The 24206-nt window shown below is 40.8% G+C and overlaps 1 protein-coding gene across 47 annotated transcripts in view; it reads left to right on the forward strand.

Annotated features, from left to right (window-relative positions):
- Positions 1-24206, forward strand: part of SPATA6L (spermatogenesis associated 6 like) — a 96777-nt gene that overhangs the window by 44470 nt on the left and 28101 nt on the right. For 14 of the 47 annotated variants that reach the window (XM_084986481.1, XM_084986479.1, XM_084986501.1 and 11 more), the window contains 7 exons: positions 2253-2492; positions 4062-4164; positions 7142-7176; positions 7916-8112; positions 13038-13131; positions 14389-14491; positions 18735-20857. In XM_084986481.1, coding sequence (XP_084842607.1) covers positions 2253-2492; positions 4062-4164; positions 7142-7176; positions 7916-8112; positions 13038-13131; positions 14389-14478 — 759 coding nt within the window. In that variant the 3' untranslated portion in view covers positions 14479-14491; positions 18735-20857. Of the gene's footprint in view, positions 1-2252; positions 2493-4061; positions 4165-7141; positions 7177-7915; positions 8113-13037; positions 13132-14388; positions 14492-18734; positions 20858-21655; positions 21748-24206 lie in introns of those variants that run through there. The other 33 variants (XM_084986485.1, XM_084986484.1, XM_084986487.1 and 30 more) reach the window with 13 other exon arrangements.

Genomic DNA, 24206 nt, shown 5'->3' on the forward strand with positions numbered 1-24206 from the left:
TACTACATGTTATTTCATATTATTTTTCACTTCATATATCATAAACATGTTCTGGTGTCCTTAAGGATTCTTAAGCGAGGCAATTTTTCAAAGCTTAATAGTAAACCATTGTACAGAAGTACTATAATTTTTGGCCAGTCTTTGATGGATACTTAGCTGATAATGTCAGTCAGGGTCCATTCAGGACCCTTATTTAGCCTTCTTAACAGAAAGTTAAAAAAAGAAGGCTAAACGGGTTGGAGATCTGAAAAGAAAAGGGGAACATTGAAGAGATGGAGATAGTAACTGCAGAGAGTAGCTTTCACTTCTGGGGTTGGGGGAACAAGGGGAAGAGGTTCAGTCATCACAAACATAGAAGCTCGAGGAAGAGACTCCATAGAAAGGGTACCCAGACTTGTGGAAAGGGGCATCTTTTTTGGATGCTTCCTCATGAAGTCAAAGGTGACCCTGATGAGCTGGGACTCAGACCTCCAAGGAGGAACACTGCTCACTGCTGGTGTCTCAGGAGCTTGGAGGAGAGGCTCCTGTGGGGCAATTCAAAATTTCTGAGCAGGGGGCTCTGGCCAGCTGGTGCTATGAAGCTAGCTCTGGATTATGGTGGGAAAAACTATAAACTGCAGCCATTTGCTATGTCACGGTTAAGAAAGGTTACTGGCCTGATGCTGACAGGATTAGAATACAAAACTGAAAGTCCCCTGTCCCTTCTTCGTCTAGTTTTGCAGTTTTCCTTTACAAGAGCCTAATAGAGCAGCTGGGAAAGCAGAAGGGAGGTTTGCCTAGTGCTGGCTCCAGCATCATAAAGCTGAGTATAGGAGTAAAATAAAAGTCAGGCAAAGAGTGTATTTGCTCTTCAGGCTTGATAAGCCTTACTTTGTTTATCATTCACATTTTTCATAGATTACCCACTTATTCTTTCAACAAATATGTATTGGCTATTCACCAGATCCCAGGTACCATGCTAAGCACAGGATGGAGCAAAGCTTTTCAACAAGAATAAAGCTTTATTTCCATTTCTTAAAGGAAAATATTACATTAAAAAATTTAAAAAAGTGTTTGAGAATATGAGTGACAAAGGATATGCAGGCAAATTAAAAAATATGTACATATGTGTTTTTCAGGTTGGCCAGATTTTATTCTAAATTAGGTTTGAGCAATAGAAACAGTTTTCTGCTAGAAAAAGCAATGCATTTTAGCTTTTGACTTCATGTTTTTTAAAACTAAAAGTGGGAGAATCCAAATTATGTGAATATATATTTTGGAATCTGGAAATATTAGCAAAGGAGCTGACAGAAAAAATTTATTTTTTAGCCATAAGCATTCCTCTTTTTTGTTTTTAGAAATAAGAAAAACTATCAGACAGAAATAGTTCTAGGTACATGGACTGTATATTTTACATGTGCAGCATAAAATATTCAATAAAGTAGGTGCCTGGAAACAAACAAACAACAAACAAACAAACAAAAAGCTGGGTATAGAGATGTGGTTTTGGAACTGAGAAGAACTTGCTTATTCACCAGTATGATTGGTTTATAATTTTTTAGCTGTTCTAAGAATTTCTGTAGCTATGCCTATAGCCATAATTATTTCCTTATAATAAATTCCTTGACATGAAATTGCTGGACCCAAATATATACCAAAGTCTCTCTCTCTCTCTCTCACTGCATTTCTATATCTGTCAGTCATCTATCTATGATGGCATGGGGGTAGGGGGTTGTATCTTCCCACCTTTCTCCTAATACAAATAAATCTCACTGTTAATAGTTGAATTAATTAGAGAAATGCCTTTCCTTAAGCTCATGTTTTGTAAATCTGAGATGTTCAAATTTTCTTCCTTCCTTCCTTCCTTCCTTCCTTTCTTTCTTTCTTTTTTTTTACTTTTTTCTTCCTTCCTTCCTTCCTTCTCTCTCTCTCTCTCTCTCTCTCTCTCTCTCTCTCTCTCTTTCTTTCTTTCTTTACTTTTTAGGGTCGCACCCGTGGCATATAGAGGTTCCCAGCTATAGCTGCCAGCCTATGCCACAGTCACAGCAACACCAGATCCCAGCTGTCTTCGACCTACACCACAGCTCAAGCAATGCCGGATCGCTTACCCACTGAGCAAGGCCAGGGATCGAACCTACATCCTCATGGATACTAGTTGGATTCGTTTCTACTGTGCCACTGCGAGAACTCCATGATATGTTTAATTTTCTACCTTAAAATTCAGTTAAACACAGTTATATTCTGATTGAGTATTCTTTTTTTTGGGGCTTCAGGAAGAAAGATATAAGTCACAAAGGCCTTTATCAACATCATCTGGACCAAAATTCCCTTTAAGTAGTGTAAAGATGAAGCTCAGGGAGAGTAATCTCGACAGACTGCCCCAAGGCTTGCAATCCCGGCCATCCTCTCCATATTCCACCAGGCGTTTCTTTCAGGACCAGCCAGCTCATCTGAACCTTGGGAATAATTTCAAAATACCCAGAGAAAGCAGACCTCCATTCGTAGTAAGACACGTGAGCCTAAAATTATTTTCAGGGTCCTTTGGAATGGTGAGGGTGTGAATGAGGGTGGAGTAAAGGAAGGTTGGACCGTAAAAACAAATGGGTAAGTAAAGAAATAGAAGAAGTTCACACTGAATCACAACTATGATTAAATCATGTTCTGCTGTGCAGAAACTTTTAAGTTTAATTAGGTCCCATTCATTTATTTTTGTTTTTATTGTCACTACTCTAGGAGGTGGATCTGAAAAGATATTGCTGTGGTTTATGTCAGATAGTGTTTGGCCTATAGAGTTTTATAGTGTCCGGTCTTATATTTAGGTCTTTAATCCATTTTGAGTTCATTTTTGTGTATGGTGTTAGGAAGTGTTCTAATTTCATTCTTTTACATCTGAGGCTTTGGGATGGAAATGCTATAAAATTTGGTTGTGATGATTGTTGTACAACTATAAATGTAATAAAATTCATTGAGTAATTAAAAATAAATAAATATATAAAAAGAAAATCCAGGATACCTGTTTTCTTCATGGTGACCTGGGTAAAAATATCTGGCAAAATCGAAACCAGACTTATAAACATGGCTTCATAAAGATATTGTTGAACTGAGTTTATTGAGTCTTATTTATTCCATTTGATATAAGTTTTTATGAAATATAACTTCAGTGTATGCCATATGGGCTAAATAAACTTAAAATCTTAGAAGTTTTCTTAGAGTATTAAAACTTGCTTGATGTTTTTATTTAACAGATTCTTATCTTGCTATGTACCAAGCTTTTTTCCTATGTACCAAGCTTTATACGTATTAAATCTTTTATTTAGTCAGATTTCCTGATGAGATCTGAGAGTTAGGTAGAAGCATTCAAATGTGGAAGACCTGATGTCATCAAGACCGTAAATTCTAATCAATTTATTTCTTGAAGTAGAATGAAGAGTAATAGTGTAACAGCCTTTCTTGAAACAGCAACAACAACAACACAACAACCAGAAGTATAAACATGGTTAAAAAACAAATCTAGCAACTCTGTGTCATAGATATTCTGGAATAGTCCTTATTTCATGTATATTGATCTGTTCGAAGATCATGTTATCCAGTGCAGGAAAATATGGTCACCTCAAGTAGTAATAGTCACCAGTATTTTTTTTCAAGGATATAGACACTGACTGGAAGGGCATGTGGAAGGCGGAGATGTCACCTTGTGATAATCTCTTGTCTTCAGGTAGACCCCCAACTAGGCCAGCATTGCTCACACTGTTTAGGGAATATGAAAGTGTGTCCTGTTTTAAAAGAAAGTGAAATAAACTTCACTTGTTCTTTTCTGGGCCTGGGCCTTATCAGTGGTTAGAATATGATCTGTGTCCTGTGTTAGCCCATATCTTCATATTCCAGCCTCAGTGATGGTAGGGACAGACAGGTTTCCCTACTGGGTACAACGTTTCATAAACTTGGAGACTCTGATTTAATTTGTTCCCAACCTTCTCTTTTCTCACCTGCAATGACTTGGCTGAGGGGGAGAAAGGCAGTATAGGTAACAAGGAAAGGTTAATACAAGGCACAGTGAGCTCATCTCATTTCTTTCCTTTCAGGTGGATAGTGCAAAGCCCTTTGGTGAGAACAGTTCAGAGCATCATTCCCAGAAATCTAGAAGAAAATGCAACTTTTCAAACTTTCCATTTCCAGTGAGAAGAGGTACTCGAGTTTCTTGTTACTTCTGGGCAGTTTCTTTATGGGAACAAGTGCACCCTATGTCTAAGTCTTCCTTCATTCTGAGGAATCATATGTTTCTTTGGAAATGGAGGGCTTAATTCTCAGGTCCCCACCCTCTGTGGAGTTTCCAGGGAGGGAGTTTACAGGAGCAGAGTCAGCTGAGAAAGCTGTCTGTTTCAGAGTTCCCCTCCTGTTGAAGGAGACTGCTCTGTGTAGTGGGGTCACCAAGTGTGCTCTGGTTGTGGTTGTTCCCTGGCTGGAAAAGCAGGGGGCATCTTGTCCTGCTGGGGTTTGCTTTCGAAGGCACCACTGATAGCTAACGAAGGAGCCTCCCCACTCATCTGGCTAGGAAAGAACAGGGATTGGTGGCGATTGGGAGATGAGACATTTGCTTTACAAGATTCCATGATCAGTGAGGAGGGGAGCCAGTTTTCTCTGAAGCAGTGAGGTTAAGGCAGGGGATCTCAAACGTTTAGGTTTCAGGACTCATTTGCTTTCTTCAGTATTATTGAAGACCTCAGAGAGCTTTTGTGTATGTGGGTGGTATCTATCAATTTGTAGCATTAGAAATTGAAACTGAGAAATTTGTAAAATACAAGAATACACAAATACACATTCCATTAGCCATCAGAGTGGTGAAATCATGAAATGTCTGTAACTTTTGGAAAACTCTATTGTATGTTCATGAGATAATTGTAGTGAAGAAGACAGCTCATGTCTTACTATTATTAGGAGAACAGTTTTGACCTTGTCAAACTCCTGAAAGGACTTGGGGCTCCCTTGGGAGGTCCCTGGATTACACATTGAGAGTCACTGGGTTAAGCAACCACTTGGAGACCTTTACTTTATGATTGAAATATGTGAACCATGTCAATACTGAAGGTCATGGCAGTGAATTTCAACCATTCCTGAACTTAATAAAGATTCTGAGGTTGGAAAGGGTTGGTGGTGGCACATTCTCTGGACTTTTAGTGTCAAGATGGGACCTGTACCAATCCTGTCAACAGGGTTTTCTATCTTAGGCTTAAAGGTTTATACTTTTAAGGGGCTGCACAGTCTTCTGTGGTAACTCAAGCCAGTGTTCTTAGATCACTGTGACTGTTTTACAAGAGCAAACTAAGGACAGAAAGACAGGGTTTGAAATAGAAAGTGCTTCATCACCTCTGACATTTAATTTAAGTCCTTTGGATTGAAAATCACCCAGGTGTCCTATAAAAGCAGCACTGTCTTCCCCATTACTGTGAAATCAGGCAACAGTAAATGTCCTTTCCTGGGGAGGACCATTGGGTTTAATGCTAGCTCAATTACAGTGGGACTTATATATTACATTGGTCTTGGCCTTTGTCTCTTAATCCTCTCAGGTGGAGAACTAAGGTTCCAGAGAGGTTATAGGATGTGTACAGGTCACACACCAAGTTATTTGGCCTACCTACATTTAGTGAAGACATTCAGATCTCTGGGCTCAGATCCTTGGAGTCCCTGTAGCTTCCAAGCCAGACCTTTCCCTAAGTCATGTGTCAGGTCATTCTTCCAGACCTAAGAAATGCTTCTCAAACTTGAATGTGCATTTGAACCACCTTGTTAACCTGCAGCTTCCAATTCCATAGGGCTGGGGTGGGGCCTGGGATTCGGCTTTTCTAACAAGTTCCAGGTGATACCGATGTTGCTGGTTCATGGACTATACTTTGAGAAGCAGAGGAACAGGGGCAAGCCCGCCCCCCCCCCCGAAAAGGAGTGTTCAAAATTAGTTGCAAGAGGCTTCCTAGGCAACTGGGCAGGTCTGTGGCTATAGCTGAAAAGGCCCTTAGCATTGCTGATTCCCGCTCAGCTGGGAGTTGAGAAGATGAGGGCTTCTGGGACAGGATGGCCCCACACCTAGTACCTGCCCAGAGGATGTGACGATTTTTATTTGTTCCTTCGCTTTGCCAGTGGCATAGGGGAATCCTCAGTTCCTTGTCACCACCTAAGCCCCAGTCATGCTGGGGAAGCCACGGTGACCTTAGCCTGGCCTTGCAAATATTCATTTCAAAAGTAGTTTTTTTAACCTGGAAAAATCCTATTTAGTTTTGGTTTTGTCTGTGTATACTTGTTACTTCACTTCTGGTAATTCTTACCATTCTCTGGCATTAGGTCTCCTTACTTATTATGATTATTTAGGGTAATCATAATAATTTCACTTTGCTGTGTTGTTTTTCCAAGTTGCTATGTATTCATTTTTGTGTCTACCTTGGATAAGTATACTTAAGAGTTTCTGCCTAAATAGGATTTTATGTAAAGCAAATATGGAATGGCCGAAGCAGCAGAGTGTATGAATTTTATTTTTTATTTTTATTTTATTTTATTTTATTTTAATTTAATTTAATTTTATTTTATTTTTGCTTGTTAGGGCCACACCCACAGCATATGGAGGTTCCCAGGCTAAGGGTCCAATCACAGCCACAGCAACATCAGATTCGAGCTGCATCTGTAGCCTACACTGCAGCTCATGGCAATGCCAGATCCTTAACCTGAGCAAGTCCAGGGATTGAACCGCAACCTCATGGTTCCTGGTTAGATTTGTTTCTGCTTCGCCACGACAGGAACTCCTGAATTTTATATTGAGCCACATGGCTTTCTTTTAGGCTCTGGGCACCTGGGCCGATAGGAATTTTTCAAGCAGCTCAGGGACTGCTGAACTTATTGCTTCACTTTAGACTCTCTTTTACCCTTCCTATATCCATAGGTGCTGTCATTAATATAACCTCATAATTGACCTCAAGAGGACAGAAAAACTCATAGATAGAATTGCTGTGTCTTCAGAGAGACTTAAAAGTCATGGTGTAAATTCCAAGGGACCGTTTAAGTTCTTTAATAATTCATTCATTGTATAATATTTTGTACTGCTGTGGAATAACTGTAATAGCAGATTTCGGGATAACAGAATATGAGTCATTGAAATACCTCTTCCTCTTTCTTCTAGCTTCTTCTCTTGACAGCCTTGCAGCTAACGTAAAGGTAACTTTAGAAGTAGCATTTGTGAAATGACTTATTTCCAGCTATCTAATGTCAATTATTGTGCTTTCTGCCATGAGTGGTGGAAAATATATTTCTAGCCATTGCGGCTTATGGAATTGCTAGAGTTTAAGTTGAGTTTCTTTGTTTTAACTTGTTTTGTTCCCCTCACATAAATTCTTTTCATCTGTGCAATGAATCACCAGTGAGGATGTATGTAGGCCAAATACCTACTTTATTAGTAAGGATTTTTGTTGCTTTTTCTCTAATTGAATACTTTTATAAAGAAGTGGTAAATCATTTGTTCCTGAAGTTTGATTGGTTTGTTCAGGTGATGGTGCAAACTTCTGCATTACAACATGAGAATAGATATGTGCAAAGAAAATAGAATGTATTGTGCTTTCTTTGCCATAGAATTTAAATATTTTGTTTAAAAATTTATATCTTTTGCAAACTCAATAATCCTCAATCCTCACAAATTAAAGTTCAGAGCATCAGTTTATTTTGGCTTGTTAATATACACCAGATGTACAGAATTTTGGTTCTTTCCTTGACCTTGACTTCTGAGCATTTTGTCTTTAGTCTTTTCTACTCCCCTTCCTTTATTTGCAGGAGAACCCCAGGGTGGGTATTCTATCATCTTGCCCCCAGTTCTCTTCCTTGTCCCATCCTACCCCCAGCTCTAAATTATGCAAACAAAACCAAAAACTGAAACTAAAGATTAATGCACATTGTCACTCAGGTTGTCAAAGAGCCAGATGAACGAATTGTTTTAAGGAGTGAATCACCATCATCTTTAGATTCAAGTAAATTTGGAAAGCCCTTGCCCAGTTACAGTAACCAAGGGGATGCCGATTTCCACCGGGAGACTTCACTTGCCACTTCCCAGCACTCCAGATCTCCCAGACCTCTTCTGGATCAGCCCCTTCTCCAAGAAAGGTCAGCAGCAAGCACCTATGTCTTTGCTTGAAGAGTGCCTTGTGGTCTGGCTGGAGTAAGGTCAGGTCACTTCATCAGTTTGCTTCCTTAGGAATATTCAGCTGGGGACACCTTGATAGGAAATACTACTGTTCCTTGAAAAATAATCCCAAAAGTAGGAATTGAGACTTTTCTCTTACCTCTGGAAAGCATATCTCAGAATGTTTGTTGAAAATGGGATAGGCAGCTAATTTGGCACAGATACTATTTTTTATCCATTATTATCTGTCATAAATTTTAAAACAGTCTTTTGATTTCACCAGTATAAAAGAGCTCACTATCAAAATTTTGGAAATTACAGAAAAATAAAAAGGAGTGGAAAAAATCACCCATAGTCTTGCCACCCAGAGATACACATTATTTTTTTATTTTTTTCAATGATTTTTATTTTTTCCATTGTAGTTGATTTAGTGTTCTATCAATTTCTACTGTAGAGCAAAGTGACCCAGTCATATATATATATATATACGTATATATACATATATACATATATATATATACACGTGTATATATATATACGTGTATATATATATATATATATATATTCTTTTTCTCACATTATCCTCCACCATGCTCCACCACAAGTGACTGGATATAGTTCCCTGTGCTATACAGCAGCATCTCATTGCTTATCCACTCCAAATGCAATAGTTTGCATCCATTAACTCCAGACTCCCTCCCACTCCCCCTTGGCAACCACAGGTCTGTCCTCCAAGTCCGTGAGTTTCTTTTCTGTGGAAAGGTTCATTTGTGGCATATATTAGATCCCAGGTATAAGTGATATCATGGGGTTTTTGTCTTTCTCTTTCTAACTCACTTCACTTAGTATGAGTCTCTAGTTCCATCCATGTTGCTGCAAATGGCATTATTTTGCTCTTTTTATGGCTGAGTAGTATTCCATTGTATATGTATACCATGTCTTCTTAATCCATTCATCTGTTAGTGGACATTTAGGTTGTTTTCATGTCTTGGCTATAATAAATAGTGCTGCAATGAACATACAGGTGCATGTATCTTTTTCAAGGAAAGTTTTATCCGGATATATGCCCAAGAGTGGAATTGCTGGATTATAACGGTAGTTCTATATTTTGTTTTCTGAGGTACCTCCATACTGTTTTCCATAGTAGTTGTACCAATTTACATTCCCACCAACAGTGTAGGAAGGTTCTCTTTTCTCCCTACCCTCTCCAGCATTTGTTATTTGTTTACTTGTTAATGATGGCCATTCTGACAAGTGTGAGGTATGAGGTGGTACCTCATAGTAGTTTTGATTTGCATTTCTCTAATAATAAGTGATGTTGAACTTTTTTTTATGTGCTTCTTGGCCATCTGTATATCTTTTTTGGAGAAATATCTATTCGGGTCTTTTGCCCATTTTTCCATTGGGTTTTTTATTTTTTTGCTGTTGTGTTGAATAAGTTGTTTGCATATTCTAGAAATTAAGCCCTTGTCAGTTGCATCTTTTGAAACTATTTTCTCCCATTCCATAGGTTGTCTTTTTGGAGATAAACATTATTAATGTATGGATATATTTTCTTTCTCTTTTATATGGTTTGTTGGCTGGTTTATATTATTGCCCCCCCACCCCCCACAAACCCCAAGACACTTAGATGCTTTAACTCCAAAGGAGTAGCACCAAAGATAATATTTTTAAGATAGTTGTTTTGAATGAAGGATAGTCTGGTTTTCTCTGCATTGGTAATGATGAGAATAAGAGGAGAAATCTCAATATCAAATCACACAATTGCTCACAAAGGGATTTGTAGTAAATATACCAGAATAAAAGTGGTGCTGAAATTTTAATAGGAATTCTGTTAAGTTTGAGGTAGACTAAGAAAGTGACAATTTGGAGTTCCCTGGTGGCCTAGTGGTTAAGGATTTGGCCTTGTCATTGCTGTGGCTTGGGTTCATATATATTGTTACATGGTTTATGCATTCATCAAACAGTTTTTCCTAAGTATCTTTATGCAGCAGGATAAACTCTGGGTCACTAAAGAATTGCTTCATATCGACTTGTATTGAATCAGAATCCTTGGGATTAGAACTGGGTATGTGGAGGGGAGTGTAGAATCACTGTGGTTAAAAGAGTGCTTTGTCACTTATACCTCAGTTAAAAAAAAGACACATTAACAATCAGTTACCAATTCATGGACTTCGTAGACGTTCAATAAATATTTGCTGACGCAAGGGGGGAAAAGTGCTTCAGGAGGTAAACACGATTAATAGTCAATCTGCTAGACCCAGAGTAGAAAGGCTAACATTTAAAACATTTCTACTGATCTATGAGAACTTGCAGCCTAGCAGAGGATGTAAAAAAAAAAAAAAAAAAAAAAATTTACACCGACAGCTTTCTACAAGGCAGAACTTTGAGAACAGTACAGACCAAATGCTCTCAGAGTGTAAAGGAGAAGGAGGGTACTCTAGAATGTTTCATGGAGGAGGTGGCATTTTCATGTGGGTCTGGAGGGAGGGGGGATTGGATTGTGATAGGGTTAATGCAGGGGAGGGATGGGAGGTGGGAAGGCAAAGGGTGCTGTCAGCTTCTAGAAATTAGAACAGCCTTGGGGAAATAGTGGCGGCCAAGGCTGAGAGTCTGAGAGAGCTTGTGGAAACCAAGCTAAGGAATTTAGGCTCAGTTGGAAAGCAGTGGGAAGCTTTTGCAAGTTCAGTCACAGGAATTTGCACAGTTGATGGTAGAATGATGACTCTGGCTGCAGATCAGAGATGTAATCACTTATCTATGATGAGTCAGCAAATTCTATGTGCCCAAAGTCACTCTAAACTGATAAGTTTGGAAATAATTGGACTGTGAATTTGTAAATAAGGCAATGATCAGTGACAAAGAATAACATGTACACACAAAGACCATCTGGTTTGCCCAAGACCGTCCTAGATAGTTGGTCACCTTAACCTCCAGGGAAGTGGCACCAAAGATAATATTGTTAGGGCAACTGTTCTGAATGAAGGATATCCCTTTCTATCCTTGAGGAAGAATCTATTTCCCATTGATCTCAGTGTGATCACCGAGGTAGGCCCTGGAACTCTAGATATTACTATTACTGAACCAGATTCGTTTGCTCTATGCACAGCAAGCCAAATGCTGAGATGCTGAGGTCTGTGGCAGAGAAAGAGTTTATTCACAAGACAGCCAAGTGAGACAGGACAAGTCTCAGATCGACCTCCCCAAAGGCAAGAGGCTTGAGATATTTATGGGGTAAAGAAGCAGGGCTGTCTTAGGCATGGGGAAAGGTGATTGGAGGTAGGGAAAAAGTGAAGTAATCTGTTCTTTGCACAGGTATATACAGGTTACATGCTTCTTTGTAGGAGGCATGTTCAAACATGGAGTTATTTAGCATGATCTGAGGGTAGAGTTTTTGATCTTCTGTGTTAAAAAATTATTTATTGGACACCTATGCAGACCCAGTGTTAGGGTCAGTGGTCCCAGCCAGTCTTAGCCACCTTAAACTGGACAGGAGCCAACTCCCAAGTTCTTGGAAACAAGCTCCCATTACTATAGTGACCTTGTCTCTTATCTATAGGGGTGATTAAAGTGTCGAGATATATTGCACTAGGCTGTGTGAAGCTTGGAAGATACACAATTAAAGAAGGGAAAAACCCAAAAATTTAAAAAGTAAAGCAAGCTTAATCAGTAAACACAGTTTGCAAGCAGAGGGGTTTTTAACAAGCTATTTCCTTATCTTCTGTAAGACAAGCTCAAGGATTTCTGGTAGTCACCAGCTTCTGCTCCTCCATATGATGGGTGAATGGACTCCAAGAGCATAAAATAAGGAAGCCTATTTTGTTTATTACTCTACAGGAGGGTGCTCAAGAAGGACTGTCCTAAAAAATCAATAACTGAACCGAACTCTGAAGGGTGAATAGGAGTTCACACGAGTAGGGATGGGGTTTAGGGTGGCAGCATTCTAGGCTGAGAGAGCAGTGCTGGGAAATGTGCGTGGAAGGGAGAAAATTCTTCATATTTGCGGAATTGAAAAACACTGTAAGACCTGTGGTTAAGTTTGGGTCTAGGTGGCCTAAAGTAAGTGAGATCTAAAATCCTCATGGTGGAAAACAGTTGGGATTAAATTTTGTATTAAGGAGTTCCCATTGTGGCTCAATGGTAACGAACCAGACTAGTATCCACGAAGACACAGGTTCGATCCCTGCCACGCTCAGTGCATTAAGGATCCATTGTTGCCGTGACCTGCAGTGTAGGTTGCAGACACAACTTGGATCTGGCATTGCTGTGACTGTGGCATAGGCCAGCAGTTGCAGCTCTGATTCAACCCCTACCTTGGGAACTTTTATATGCCACACTTGTGGCTCTTTAAAAAAGCAAAAAAAAAAAAAAAAAAAAAAAAATTGTATTAAAAATTTGCGGGGAGTTCCCATCGTGGGAACTAGTATCCATGAGGATGCAAGTTTGATCCCTGGCCTTGCTCAGTGGGTTAAGGATCCATTGTTGCCACAGCTGTGGCTTAGGTTGTAGCTGTCGCTGAGATCTGATCCCTGGCCTTGGAACTGCATATGCTATGAGGTGGCTCAAAAGGAAAAAAAAAATTTTGTTTTTTGGATTAAATTTTTGAATGTTAAAGCAAAATTTGCTCTTTAGAGAACTATTTAAAAATACAGAGTAAAGTACCAACAAGAAAAGAATCAAACACTCAGATGCAGAGCATTTTTAGCATCTTCATTGTTTTTATTTCCAATGTTTTTCCTATGCATAGGTTTAATAAAGACATTGAAATCATCCTATGTACACTATTTTGCATGTTGTTGCTTTTTTCTCACTATTAAGTTATAAATATCAACCCTTACTGTTATGTACTCTAAGTATCCTTTTTATCAGCTTCATAATACTTCACCCTGTTTACTCTGTTGAGCAGGTTCCACCCTGGGTCCCTGTCCACAGGGAAGAAGATCCATGAAAGGGTTTGCAGCCTTTTGACATCGCACAGAGCTCAGCAACACCTGAGCAAGGTCAGAGCTTCTGATGAAATTAGATCTCTGCTGACGAAGTAATATAGGAACTGGGTCTTAAGGTCTAGTGGAGGAGGCAGACATTAATCAAGTAACCACAAAAATAAATGTAAAATTGTGCCACTCATCAAGGCAGGTACATGGTATCCTGAGAGTATATGAAAGGGAGTATTTGACTTAGTTGGCAGTCAGGTCAGGAAGGAGGAGATAATGGAGTTTCAATATGAGCGATGAGTAGCAGCTACTTCAGAGCAGAGAGTGGAGCTAGCAAAGTTCTTTCAGCAGGAGGGAGCATGGTCCTTTCAAAGCACTTAGGGAAGAGCGTCTGATCGGCTCAAAGATCATTCCCTTCCTCTCTGGACAGGAATCCCAGTCCAGGGAAGAATCTAGGGAAGTGTGTGGTCTGTGTGAGCTCTGAACATGGAAGAAAGTTTTCCATAAAGTTAATAAGGTTTTTAAAAATTATAGTTGATTTACAGTGTTGTGTCTACTTCTGCTGTACAGAAAAGTGACCCAGTCATACTGATGTGTTTTGACTGTTTGACTTTTATGGGGGCGAGGGGAGTGTTTCTGACCCATAGAAACACATACCCAGTACTTTGTCTACCGAAGATGTGCAGCTGTTAGCTGTGACCTATCAGCAGTTCAAAATAATTCAAATGGAAGGTTAACAGTGACCCCTCGTGGTTGGATTTCACCATGCTTTGTAGTTGAATTGGTCATCGTGACTTTTAAATGCTGGCATATCTTAGATTTGTAGGATCATACTTAAAAACGAATATTGATTACTCTCGTCACCAGGATGGTGAATTACCTTATTGCCACTCTGCAAAGTCATTTGCTTTACTTTGTTAATTCTCAATCGTTTCAGTAAGGGAATCCCTGTAAAATGTAAAAAGAAAGGAAGGGAGGGAGGAGGAAGGGAGAGTGGGAGTGAGGAAGAGAGAGGAAAGAAAGAAGAAAGGAAGAGAGAGGAAAGAAAGAAGAAAGGAAGAGAGAGGAAAGAAAGAAGAAAGGAAGAGAGAGGAAAGAAAGAAAGAAAGGGAGAGAAAAAGAAGGAAGGGAAGGAAGGAAGGAACGAAAGAGGGAGGAAAAAAAGAAATAGTATCTACCTACACACATGTATCATGAACAGAATACATATGGTGTATATGGGATTCATAGGCCTTTAAAATGCAAAACTACACATCTGGATATCATTGGTCTAGATTATATTATGAGTAATCTGATTGCTGGATTTGTTTTTGTTGTACCTAGGAAGACTCCATCTCTGAAGTAAATTATATCCTTGAAAGACCAAGCTACCCTCTGAAGAAATACCCAGTGCATGAGCAGAGATTTTTTTAAGCTGCTGTCCTACGTAAGTAAGCAGCTTAAATGCCTTTTCTTGATTTGTTAAAATAATTTCAGTTTCCATCTGTCAATATGAAGTAACTAGAAGATGTGGTGGACAGAATTTGAGGAGGAGATAAGAACCACATTCTTCCTTCACACGATATAATATTGGTCTGCCAGCAATCTTGCCTCCTCTTATACCCTTCTCTCTCTCTCTCCCCTTACATAATGGCCCCTCTTTCAGCTCCTCGAACACAAGTTCTTTCCTGCTCTGGGGCCTCTGCATGTGCTTTCTGCCTGGAATACTTTTTCTTGATCCTGTTTGGATCTCTTCTGTTTATCCTCAGGTCTCATGACTTTCCATGGCATTCCCTCCTTCTCTGAGGTACATACACCTTTTAGCACCCTGTATTTTTCTTTTGTAAAGTATGACACAGCTTGTTATATTTTTATGTGGGTCAGTTGTTTAAAAATCTGTCCCTTCTACTTGATCAAAAACGTTCCCGAGGTCAGGGCCTCTGTTGTCCTGCTCACTATTTTACAGCCAGCATTACAATGGGATCCCATTTAACCTAGGTGAACTAAACCACGTACCCTAAACAAGAACCTAACTGCCCCCCCCCACTGTCCTGTCACCACCCTTGCATCAGATGACCTTCCACTGTGGTTGGTGCTCAGTAAATATTTTTTGAGTGACTGTTGAATGAGGTGATGAGGCAACTCTCAAATTCAGATATGTGGTAAGAAGTTGGTCACACTGTGGGCTGTCCTCATTTCTCAGGTTTTCTCTTCTTTCCGATCCTACCCAGGCACAAGATAAGAATAGCTCTTCCTTGTTAACTGCTTCCTGAGTGCCAGGAACTAGCCCAAATACTTCACTTGTATTAAATGAGTTAATATTTAATTATCACAACAACCCTACGAACTATGAAGTAGGTCCTATCATGGGTTCCATTTTACAGATAAGGAGAGGTTAGGTACCTTGCTCAAGGTAACATGGTCACTGAACCCAGGTAATCTGGCTTCAGTGACCATGCTTTTAACCATTACATTCCACTGTTCCATACACCTAGAGTATGTACTAGAACCCTGAGGAGAAAGGCCTCTGCGCCCTTTGGAACCCGAGCAGAGCTCATGGATGTTGCTCTTGAATATCCCGCATGAAAGTCCTGTAGTGTTGTATCATGTAGTCCCTCATTCTAGCAACACTGAAATAATTACAGCTCTTTTTAAACAATAAGGGAGTGTGCCACAAGTCACCTTGTCCAGGGATGCCCAGGATTCCCTGCCTTCAGCCAAAGGAATGTGGAGGACAGCTCAGTAATTTCCCATTTTGTAGGCTTCTACCTTAGAACGTTCTGCTTGGTAGATTAAAGGATGATTCTGGGCCACCTAATCGCTGGTCGCCAAAATAGTCATCTGGGCATTTATTAGGTGGTTGTACAGAACACAGCCCACATAATTACCACCTGGGGAACATGACCCACATGATTACCAAATGCCAAATTGTGTTAACTTTCAACATGGCTAACATCAAGTTACATAAAGCCCTGAACCAGCTGATATGTGGGTTGTGATGTAAGGGGTTAGAGAGAAGGTAAGAAAAAAAATTAGTAAATTCTATCTTAGGAAATAGGTTTCCTTTATAACATGAGTTCCCACCCAGTGGTTTGGAATATGTTCATATGCCTTCGCTGAAAGCTCTCCATACCATCTCTTCCAGACCCCATTTGAGTCATGGATTCCTGGTGAGGCTGGGTTCTGAAGGACTGTGTTAGTGAAAGTTTTCATGGTGTAAAGAACCCAGGTGACTTTGGCTCATGTTAAGCAAACGGGGCATTGGATAGAAAGATGTTGAGTTCTTGGTGAATTTAGGGAAGATCCAAACAAGCAGGGTCTAGCAGCTAATAGGGGACAACTAGAGTCACCCCTGTGCACTGAGAAGACAGCCCTGGAGAGGAGCATTTGGGAGAAGACCCAGCAGGTTTCTACTCCTTGTCCCTATCTCCTGGCTGCTTGGACTAGAAACAGTGAATCCAATTGTGTGACTAGGGAGTGTGTGGAAGGTGTTGGAATACATTTATTTCTCTTTATTCAGGATGGTTTGGGCCTTGGTACTTTGGGTATAAAATAGATTATCCTTTGTATATTTTAAGATGGTGAATTTTATGTTATGTGAATTTTACCAAAACAAAACTCCCATGAACCCCCCCCCCCCAAAAAAAAACAGATTATCCTTAGTTCTCCTGGGGGTCATTATTGTCTGTGTCATGGTTCTTACTGAGAGCTGACTGTCTAAGTCTGGTGTGTGTTCACTGATATTCCACTTTCAAGGTTGGGCTCCCTTTGCCTCCTCTGTGAAACCTGCTGGTCACTCAGGCAGCCTCAAGCCCTCTGCTCCTCCACATGCCTCCATTGAGGATGTCATTCCTTCAGCCTTGGATTATAGTTGGTTTTTCTTAAGAAAACTCTCCCAAGAAGGGGGCAGAGGATGGGAGGGAAGTCTCTGTGAAGGGAGGGGAGACTGACCAGATGGCACCAGCTCTGGGCCACAAGTGTTCCATCCCTCTGAGCAGCTTCTGTGATCCCAGAGGCTACCACCATGGCCGGCCTGCTCATCCACATGTAATGCTCCCAACTTGGAGCAGGGCAAGGAGCCCAGGCCCAGACATCCTCAGACAAGAATTGTAGCATAGAAACTTTTTGAAAATTAAAGAATATCAAAAAGGAAATAAACCAAGAAAAGAAAAGAAAATTAAAATGTTGCTTTTGTTACCAGCCAGGGTTTTTGGCCTCCCTTAATCAATAAAAGTTGGTAAGAGGCCGGGTAAGAAATTCAGGCTAAGGCTTTATTGGCAGCTCCCTGCTACAGCAGGAAGAAGTGAAAAAAAGTCACATTTTTCCCTTGCTTGCTCACTCCCAGGGGAGGGTGAGCTAGTTCCTTATATAGGGTGGGGTTAGGGTGGGTCTAGGGGTTGGGTTGGGGGGTGGCTTAGGTGGTTTGCACCCCTTTGGTGGTGTTTTGTATAAGGGGTTATGCAGAGTATCCTGCTGTTACTCCAGATACCCAGTTTTTGCTCTGGCTCTTTAGAAGTGGCAGTTGGGTCTTTGGTCTTTTTGTATCTTGTTGTCTATAATTTGCCCCAATTGTGCATGCACATAGTTATTTTTTAGTCCGTTATAGTTTCTTTGTATTTTACTGCTTTAGGAGACATTTGTCCAGGTGCAGGCATTATAGCAAAGGGTCCCATGACCCAGGTTCCAGCCTGTCTCAGTTTCTGATTGTCATAGCTCATTAAGGCTCTACCTCCCAAGGTAGTGCCTGGTGTGGCTTCCAACCTACCCCTCTCTGCTGGACAGGCAAAAACAATTTTACTTTTCCTACAGGGGCCCCTTCATCTCTGTTAGAACCAAAGCAAAAGGCAAACCAGCCTAGAGATGCCAAGCTCCAACCTTGGGGGCCCTCCCTTTTCTGATTTGGTCACCACCTTCTAAGGGATTTGTCATTTGGTGGCTGGGGGGATCAACACAATGGGTAACGACACACCTCCCTTCATCCTAGGAGCTCCTGGTCCTGTCAAAGACTGACAGACTACACAGGCAGTGATTGTGCAACGAAATCACAAGGCAGATTTCTGGGTCAGAAATTTTCAGTGAGCATTATAAACACCTGGAGAGCTTTGAAAAACACTGTGCCTGGGTCTCACTCTAGACCAAATCATTGGAATCTCTGCAGGTGGTACCTGGCTTTGATATTTCTGTAAAGGTTCTGCAGGAGATACTGATGCCTCTTTAGGACTGAGAATCTCCACAGTAGTCTGCAAGTACCTTGAGGATGGGGGACTCAGGACACCCCGACATCCTATATTGACCCCCTTCATGCTCAAAAATAATTTCTCCTTGTAATAGAAATGATTTGGGCATGTTTAACAGTTCAGCTCACTAACACCTAGTAGTTTCCACACGTTTATTATGTGCTAAGGACTGTACTAATTCCTTAGAATAATACTAAGAGGTAGATACTCTGCTTGTCATCATCCTGATATTATACAAAGAAGCCAGGTAACTTACTCAAGGTCACACAAGTGTTTGTCTTGCTTACCTAGTGTTGCCTTATTCTGCACTGGGAATGTAGAGGTGGTCCCAAGGAAGAGCTACATGCCAAGCCTAGGATAGAGCGAAATCACCTTCTTCTCTTTGGTTGGGTTGATTGATTGCCTTTTTCTCAGTATCACATGTAGTGTGTGAAATTTCTTCAAATTTCATAGGGGAAATGGAATGAAAACTGGAGGAGCATCATGAACTCACTCATCGAGTCAACAACAATTTTTGTTCTGTATATCGAATCACCAGTGTCTGTCTCCCTTTAAATCAAACCTGTACCCAGTCTTTTGTCCCCAGGTAAGAGTCAGTGATTAAAGTGTTTGCTGTTTGGGGCTCATATTTTCTTGTTAAGCTGGGAAATTTGTGTTTTAGTTTATTTGTATGTTTGTTTGGGGCTTGAAATAAAAATAACAATAGTTGGGTGGCAGGTCCTTTTTCATTTGGAAAGCATGTCTTAGAATTCTGATGAAAACGTCAAGAAGCCTTTTAAGGTGTTCAGGTGTTTCAGGTGATTTTTGGCAGTGAGTGTGTTCTTGAAAAGTTCTTTTTTTCCCTCTTTCCTCTTTCTTTCCTCCTTCTCTCTCTCCCTCACCACTCCCCCACCTCTATTTCCTTCCCTTCCCTTTCTTCTTAACATTTTCCATGAACTTGAGGAAGTTGTTATTTAGAGGAATAACCTGAGGTATCTTCTAGAAAAAGACTGTCATCCTTATTTTCCATTTTTGGTAAATCTGTTTGTGTGTGTGTGTGTGTGTGTGTGTGTGTGTGTGTGTGTGGTTGTTTGTTTGCTTTTTAGCAGTAGGCTTGATTTACATGAAATGCCCTGAAAACCTAGGAAGGGAATGTTACTTCTGGAGAATTCAGATCTTGTTTTAAGGGTTTACAAATGTCTGTGATCTGTTTGTAGGAGGAGGCTGACTTCTTTGGACTGTAGTTTAAACTACTCCTTCTGTCACCACCCCTCCTTTCCCTCCAGCACTTCTTAATACATTTATATGAGGAACAAAACCTTCAAATATTTCTCTGAAAGAACTATGCTAAGTTTGGCAGATACGGCTGCCAAAATTACTTAGAAGACCTTTATGAAATGCTTACTCAGGTTGAGGAACAAGAAGAAGATGGGGATGGGTTGAAGTGGACATTTGTCTTCATGGCTAGAGCCCCAGAAAAGAGGGGGCCTGAAAAAGGAAACCTTTGTCTTTCCTTCACATTATAATCTGAGCACTTTCCTCCTACCATCCCCAAACTCTTCACTTTTCACAAGATTCACTGAGAATCAAGTTTTCTCACAGAAGACTGGTTCATTAGGTGAATTAGGAAAACTAAATTAAAAATTAAAGGAGAAAAAATTCCAAAAGTAAAAATAAAACATTTATCCCCTTCTCAGAATTTCAGCCCAATAAAGGTATATAGCACAACAAGCATTCTACTTTTGAAAAACAGACAATATGCTTAAATGATACCTGTGTATATGTTCTCAGTGTGTTTGCAACTATAGTTGTCAATTTGTTATTTTGATGTCTAAGTAGTCTTCAATAAATGAAAAATACTGTTATGGCATTAAGACTATGGTACAGGAGTTCCCGTTGTGGCTCAGTGGAAACGAATCTGACTAGTATCTATGAGGACACAGGTTCAATCCCTGGCCATGATCAGTGGGTTAAGGATCCAGCATTGCTATGAGCTGTGGTGTAGGTTGCGGACAAGGCTCAGATCTGGTGTTGCTGTGGCTGTGGTGTAGGCCGGCGGCTGCAGCTCCAATTAGACCCCTAGCCTGGGAACCTCATTATGCCACCAGTGCAGCCCTAAAAAAAAGACAAAAAAAAAAAAGACTATGGTACAATTCTCAGAAAAGGGCCACTTGGGAAGAAGGATATGAGCAGCTGAAGGAGGTCAGCTCTGATGAATTAGTATCTTCTGTCAGTTATTGTTCACATACACATTGTGATACTCACTGTTCAGTGTTTTTAATAGTTTGAGCATAACTTCTTAATTCAGATTAGGGATAAGATCTTAAATGCTCATTTTTATTTAAAAATTTTTTTTCACTTCACAAATCAATCTGTCTTTTGTTCACTTTCTGATCTGATAACTCTATTATTTAAGTTATTCTTACTATACCTTTTTATTTCTCAAGGAGTTATTTTGGTTTTGAGGAATTATGTTGGGGCCAGAACTGCAGCAGGACTGTGCTTTTGGAGTATATAGTAACATATATAATTTTGTGATGTATTGAGTCTCAGATTACGTTGGGAAGATCTATGTCATTAAACGTTAATAAAAATTCCCACCTGTCTCGCTTCAATTTATTATTCCTTTCTTTGACTTTCACAGTTGCAGGTCTGTCAAAGCCTGGACAGCATTTTATCAGCATGTTTCACAGGGTTTGGGTTTACAGAGGCTCCTCGGGAAGCTCCTTCATGGAGTCTGGGCCCTCCAAGCAAAAGTCACCATACAAGGAAGTCATCATGTCCCTGTGGTCACCTGACTGGCCCAAAGTTAGCTGAAGCCTGTAGACCCTGAATTATAAATAAGATTTAAAAAAGTGTGGGTGTACATGATATGTTTAACATAAAAGAGGTTGGTCAGTTTTAAATGTATAACTGGAGAGGACTGATGGGATATATGTGCCTGTTCACGTAGCCCCCAAGTGCCTGGCTGCCCTTATTAATGGTCATGGCTGTGCTCAATTAGTTCCATTAAAGGAACCCCTTGACCTCTCTGAGGGAAGCCCAAGAAAACGACATGCCCTCTAATCCATTGTGACCCATAAACCTACTAGCACTGTTTAATGGGACTGCTGTCCTTCCCTGGATGGGGTCCCATCTCAGCCCTCCCTGGGGACCTGCAGGTCTTGGAGGGAACCCCCTCCTCTCTTCCCATGTACTGAGAACCTGGTGACACTGAGCAGAGCTGCAGACCTCGGCTCCTTGAGTCTGCTGCCCAGGCCCCTCCACCCGGGGTCTAGGAGCGGCCTTAGTTACTCTCTCCATCAAAGGAAAAAGCCAATGCTTGATTGTTCACCATCAAAACTAGGAAATTTAGCAAAAACAGGGTCATGCCTAGGACAAGTGCTTTTTCCCAGGTGCAAATGACTGGCTGGCTTGTTGGAGCTTCTTCAGTAGTCTGAAATTTCCCGTCGGGATTCTGTATCCTTAGAGATCCTGCAGTAACCCTGTAAGTACATATTTTTATATTGATAAAGATATATATATATATATATATATATGTATTTCCTTTTTCTCTTTATTTTAAAAGCACCCTGTAGCCCATATCAACCCTCCTCATTACTCACCATGAGAATCACCTGCTGGGGCTCATTTATTTGCTGTCTGCAGGCACCCTGGCTTTGCCTCTCCAACGCCAGGCAGGCAGGAGGGATACAGCATATGTTATGTCTGGGATACAGCGTATATATTGCTTTGTGTGTATGTAAGAGTCATCTCAACTCTGAGATGGCAGCACTGAGGGCCACCAAGCCTGCCCCAAAATGGTGTGGGGCCTTGGGGGCTCCTGGGCTGCTGAGATGCCAGGATTAGGATTTGCTAAAGAGGAGGAAGGAGGGAAGTTTCTGGCAAGGCAGAGAGTTCTAGATAAGGTAAGAGTTGAAACATGTGGGTCCCGGGCCTTTGGTTTGTGATTGGTTGCGGGTGCTCTTGTCACTGCATATCCTGCTTGGCCTAGGTGCAGGTACAAGGTGATTTCTTCTAGGTTCTTCCACAGAGGAAGTCAGAACAAGGGCACCTTTGAGGGGCTTGGGAGAACTATGGTCTAAAGGCTTCACCAACCAACTTTAGGAAACCTGGAATCCCAGGAGAGAAGTGGAATTAAAATTTTTTTCCTTCATCTGGCCCTCTCTCTCTCATTCTTTTATTCCTATATTGAGTGCCTCAGGTTGCCAGGTGCTTTATCAAGTCCTTCACGAGGGCGTTAGTAGGTCTTGTTAAGATTGAGGGCCTTGGAGTGAGAACACCTGGATTTGAATCCTGGTCTTATCATTTACTAGCTGAGTGATTTGGGCAGATAACCTTTTTTTTGTGCCTCAGCGTCCATCCATATGAAATGAAGGTAATAATAACGGCTACTTCATAGTGTTCTTGTAAGTAGATGAGTTAACGCATTTAAAGCACTTTATATCAGTGTCTGGCATAAAGAAGCACTCAGTAGGTGTTAGCTATTGTTATTCTCATCTTGCTTAATTATTGAGGAAAGCATTCCCCTCCCCCCCTTTTTTGGCCTTCCCTGTGACATGCAGAAGTTCCCTGGCCTGCTTCCAACCTATGCCACAGATGTAACTAGAGATACAGCAGTGACAATGTTGGATCATTAACCCACTGATCCATGGGGTAACTCCATACCCCCCACCCCTGCACTGAGGCTCAGAAAAACTAATGAGTGTCAGAGCCAATTTCCAAACCCTGCTCTGTCTTGTCTCCAGACCTTGTGCTCTTTCTACTACTTTCTGCCACCCTTTGGTTGTCGCCTGATTGTCCCTGAGACTGGTGCCTGCTGGATAATTCAACCTAAAGGGTTTGGAGAAAAAAAAATGAATTCAGAGTCCTTCAGTAGAGTGAAAGGACAGCTAAGGTCTCTCAACAGAAGCTGGAATGAGGTTAACCACTTCTTGTTTAGGCCAACAAGAGATGCCTTCTGCTCTCATTTCCTGTCATTGGACTATTCTGTTTGTAAATAGCATTTTTAGGAAGCCACTCCCCCCCTTCCCCACCCTAAAATAAATATCCCTGTTCCTTTTCCTCCAGGAACTGACACTCATTTAAACTGAGTATCTTGAACTAAGGAAAATATCACACTTATTTTAGTGGGATGACTTCCAGGAGCAGACTCTGTGTAATAGGTGTCACTGCTGGAAGTGCTGGATTCGTGGAGAGAACTGCTTGTCATGAAAGCTCATTTGTCATTGCATGAGGAAAGTTTAACAAGGTGAATGATGGCATCCTTTGTTCACTGGGTCATGCAGTCTCAGCCCTAATAATTAACTGATTCTGCAGCCTTGCATGCAAGCACTGTTTATATTTAGTGAGCCCCTATTATGCGCTGGGTATTGTACTGTGCCCTGTAGAGTATGGGACAAGTTATGCCAAGGAATATGAGATAGAACCTGTACCTTCCCAGAGTCTTTGGACTTAATCAGGCAAGGAGATATTTCAAGTGTGACCATCAAAAGGTGTTCAGACTCAAGCATCTTCATTATCAGGCAGCAATTGTAACTGCTGGAGGCAGTGGGGTTTGAAATAATGGTGAATGATGATGCCCGGGGTAAAATGGAGAGTGTAACTCATCCCCTCCACCTCCTGCAAAGGCATTCAGATTCTTCAAATTCAAATAAAAAAAAAAGGCTCCATGGCCAGATAAAGCTAGTATGAAGCTGAATCTTGCCCAAGGCCATCGGTTCTGTCTCTTATTTAATAGCATGAAATAATGGCATTGATTTACAGTGAAGCTTGTGGAACTCAGTTTTATAGTGTAGTAACCAAGTCTCATGTTGATTAACTTAATGACACTAGGCAATTTTGATTATGTAGTAAGATATTGTTACTTCTTTAGTTTCTATGAGGTAAGAAAGCATGGGGTCTTGGGGCTGAGGTTCAAGAATTTTTCACATTAAGGAATAGGAA

The sequence above is a fragment of the Sus scrofa genome, chromosome 1 (assembly GCF_054392235.1).
Source record: "Sus scrofa isolate SSC_HxYL_T2T_F1_AM1 chromosome 1, Sscrofa_HxYL_maternal_Yorkshire_Landrace_v2.0, whole genome shotgun sequence".
NCBI classification, from domain to species: Eukaryota; Metazoa; Chordata; class Mammalia; order Artiodactyla; family Suidae; genus Sus; species Sus scrofa.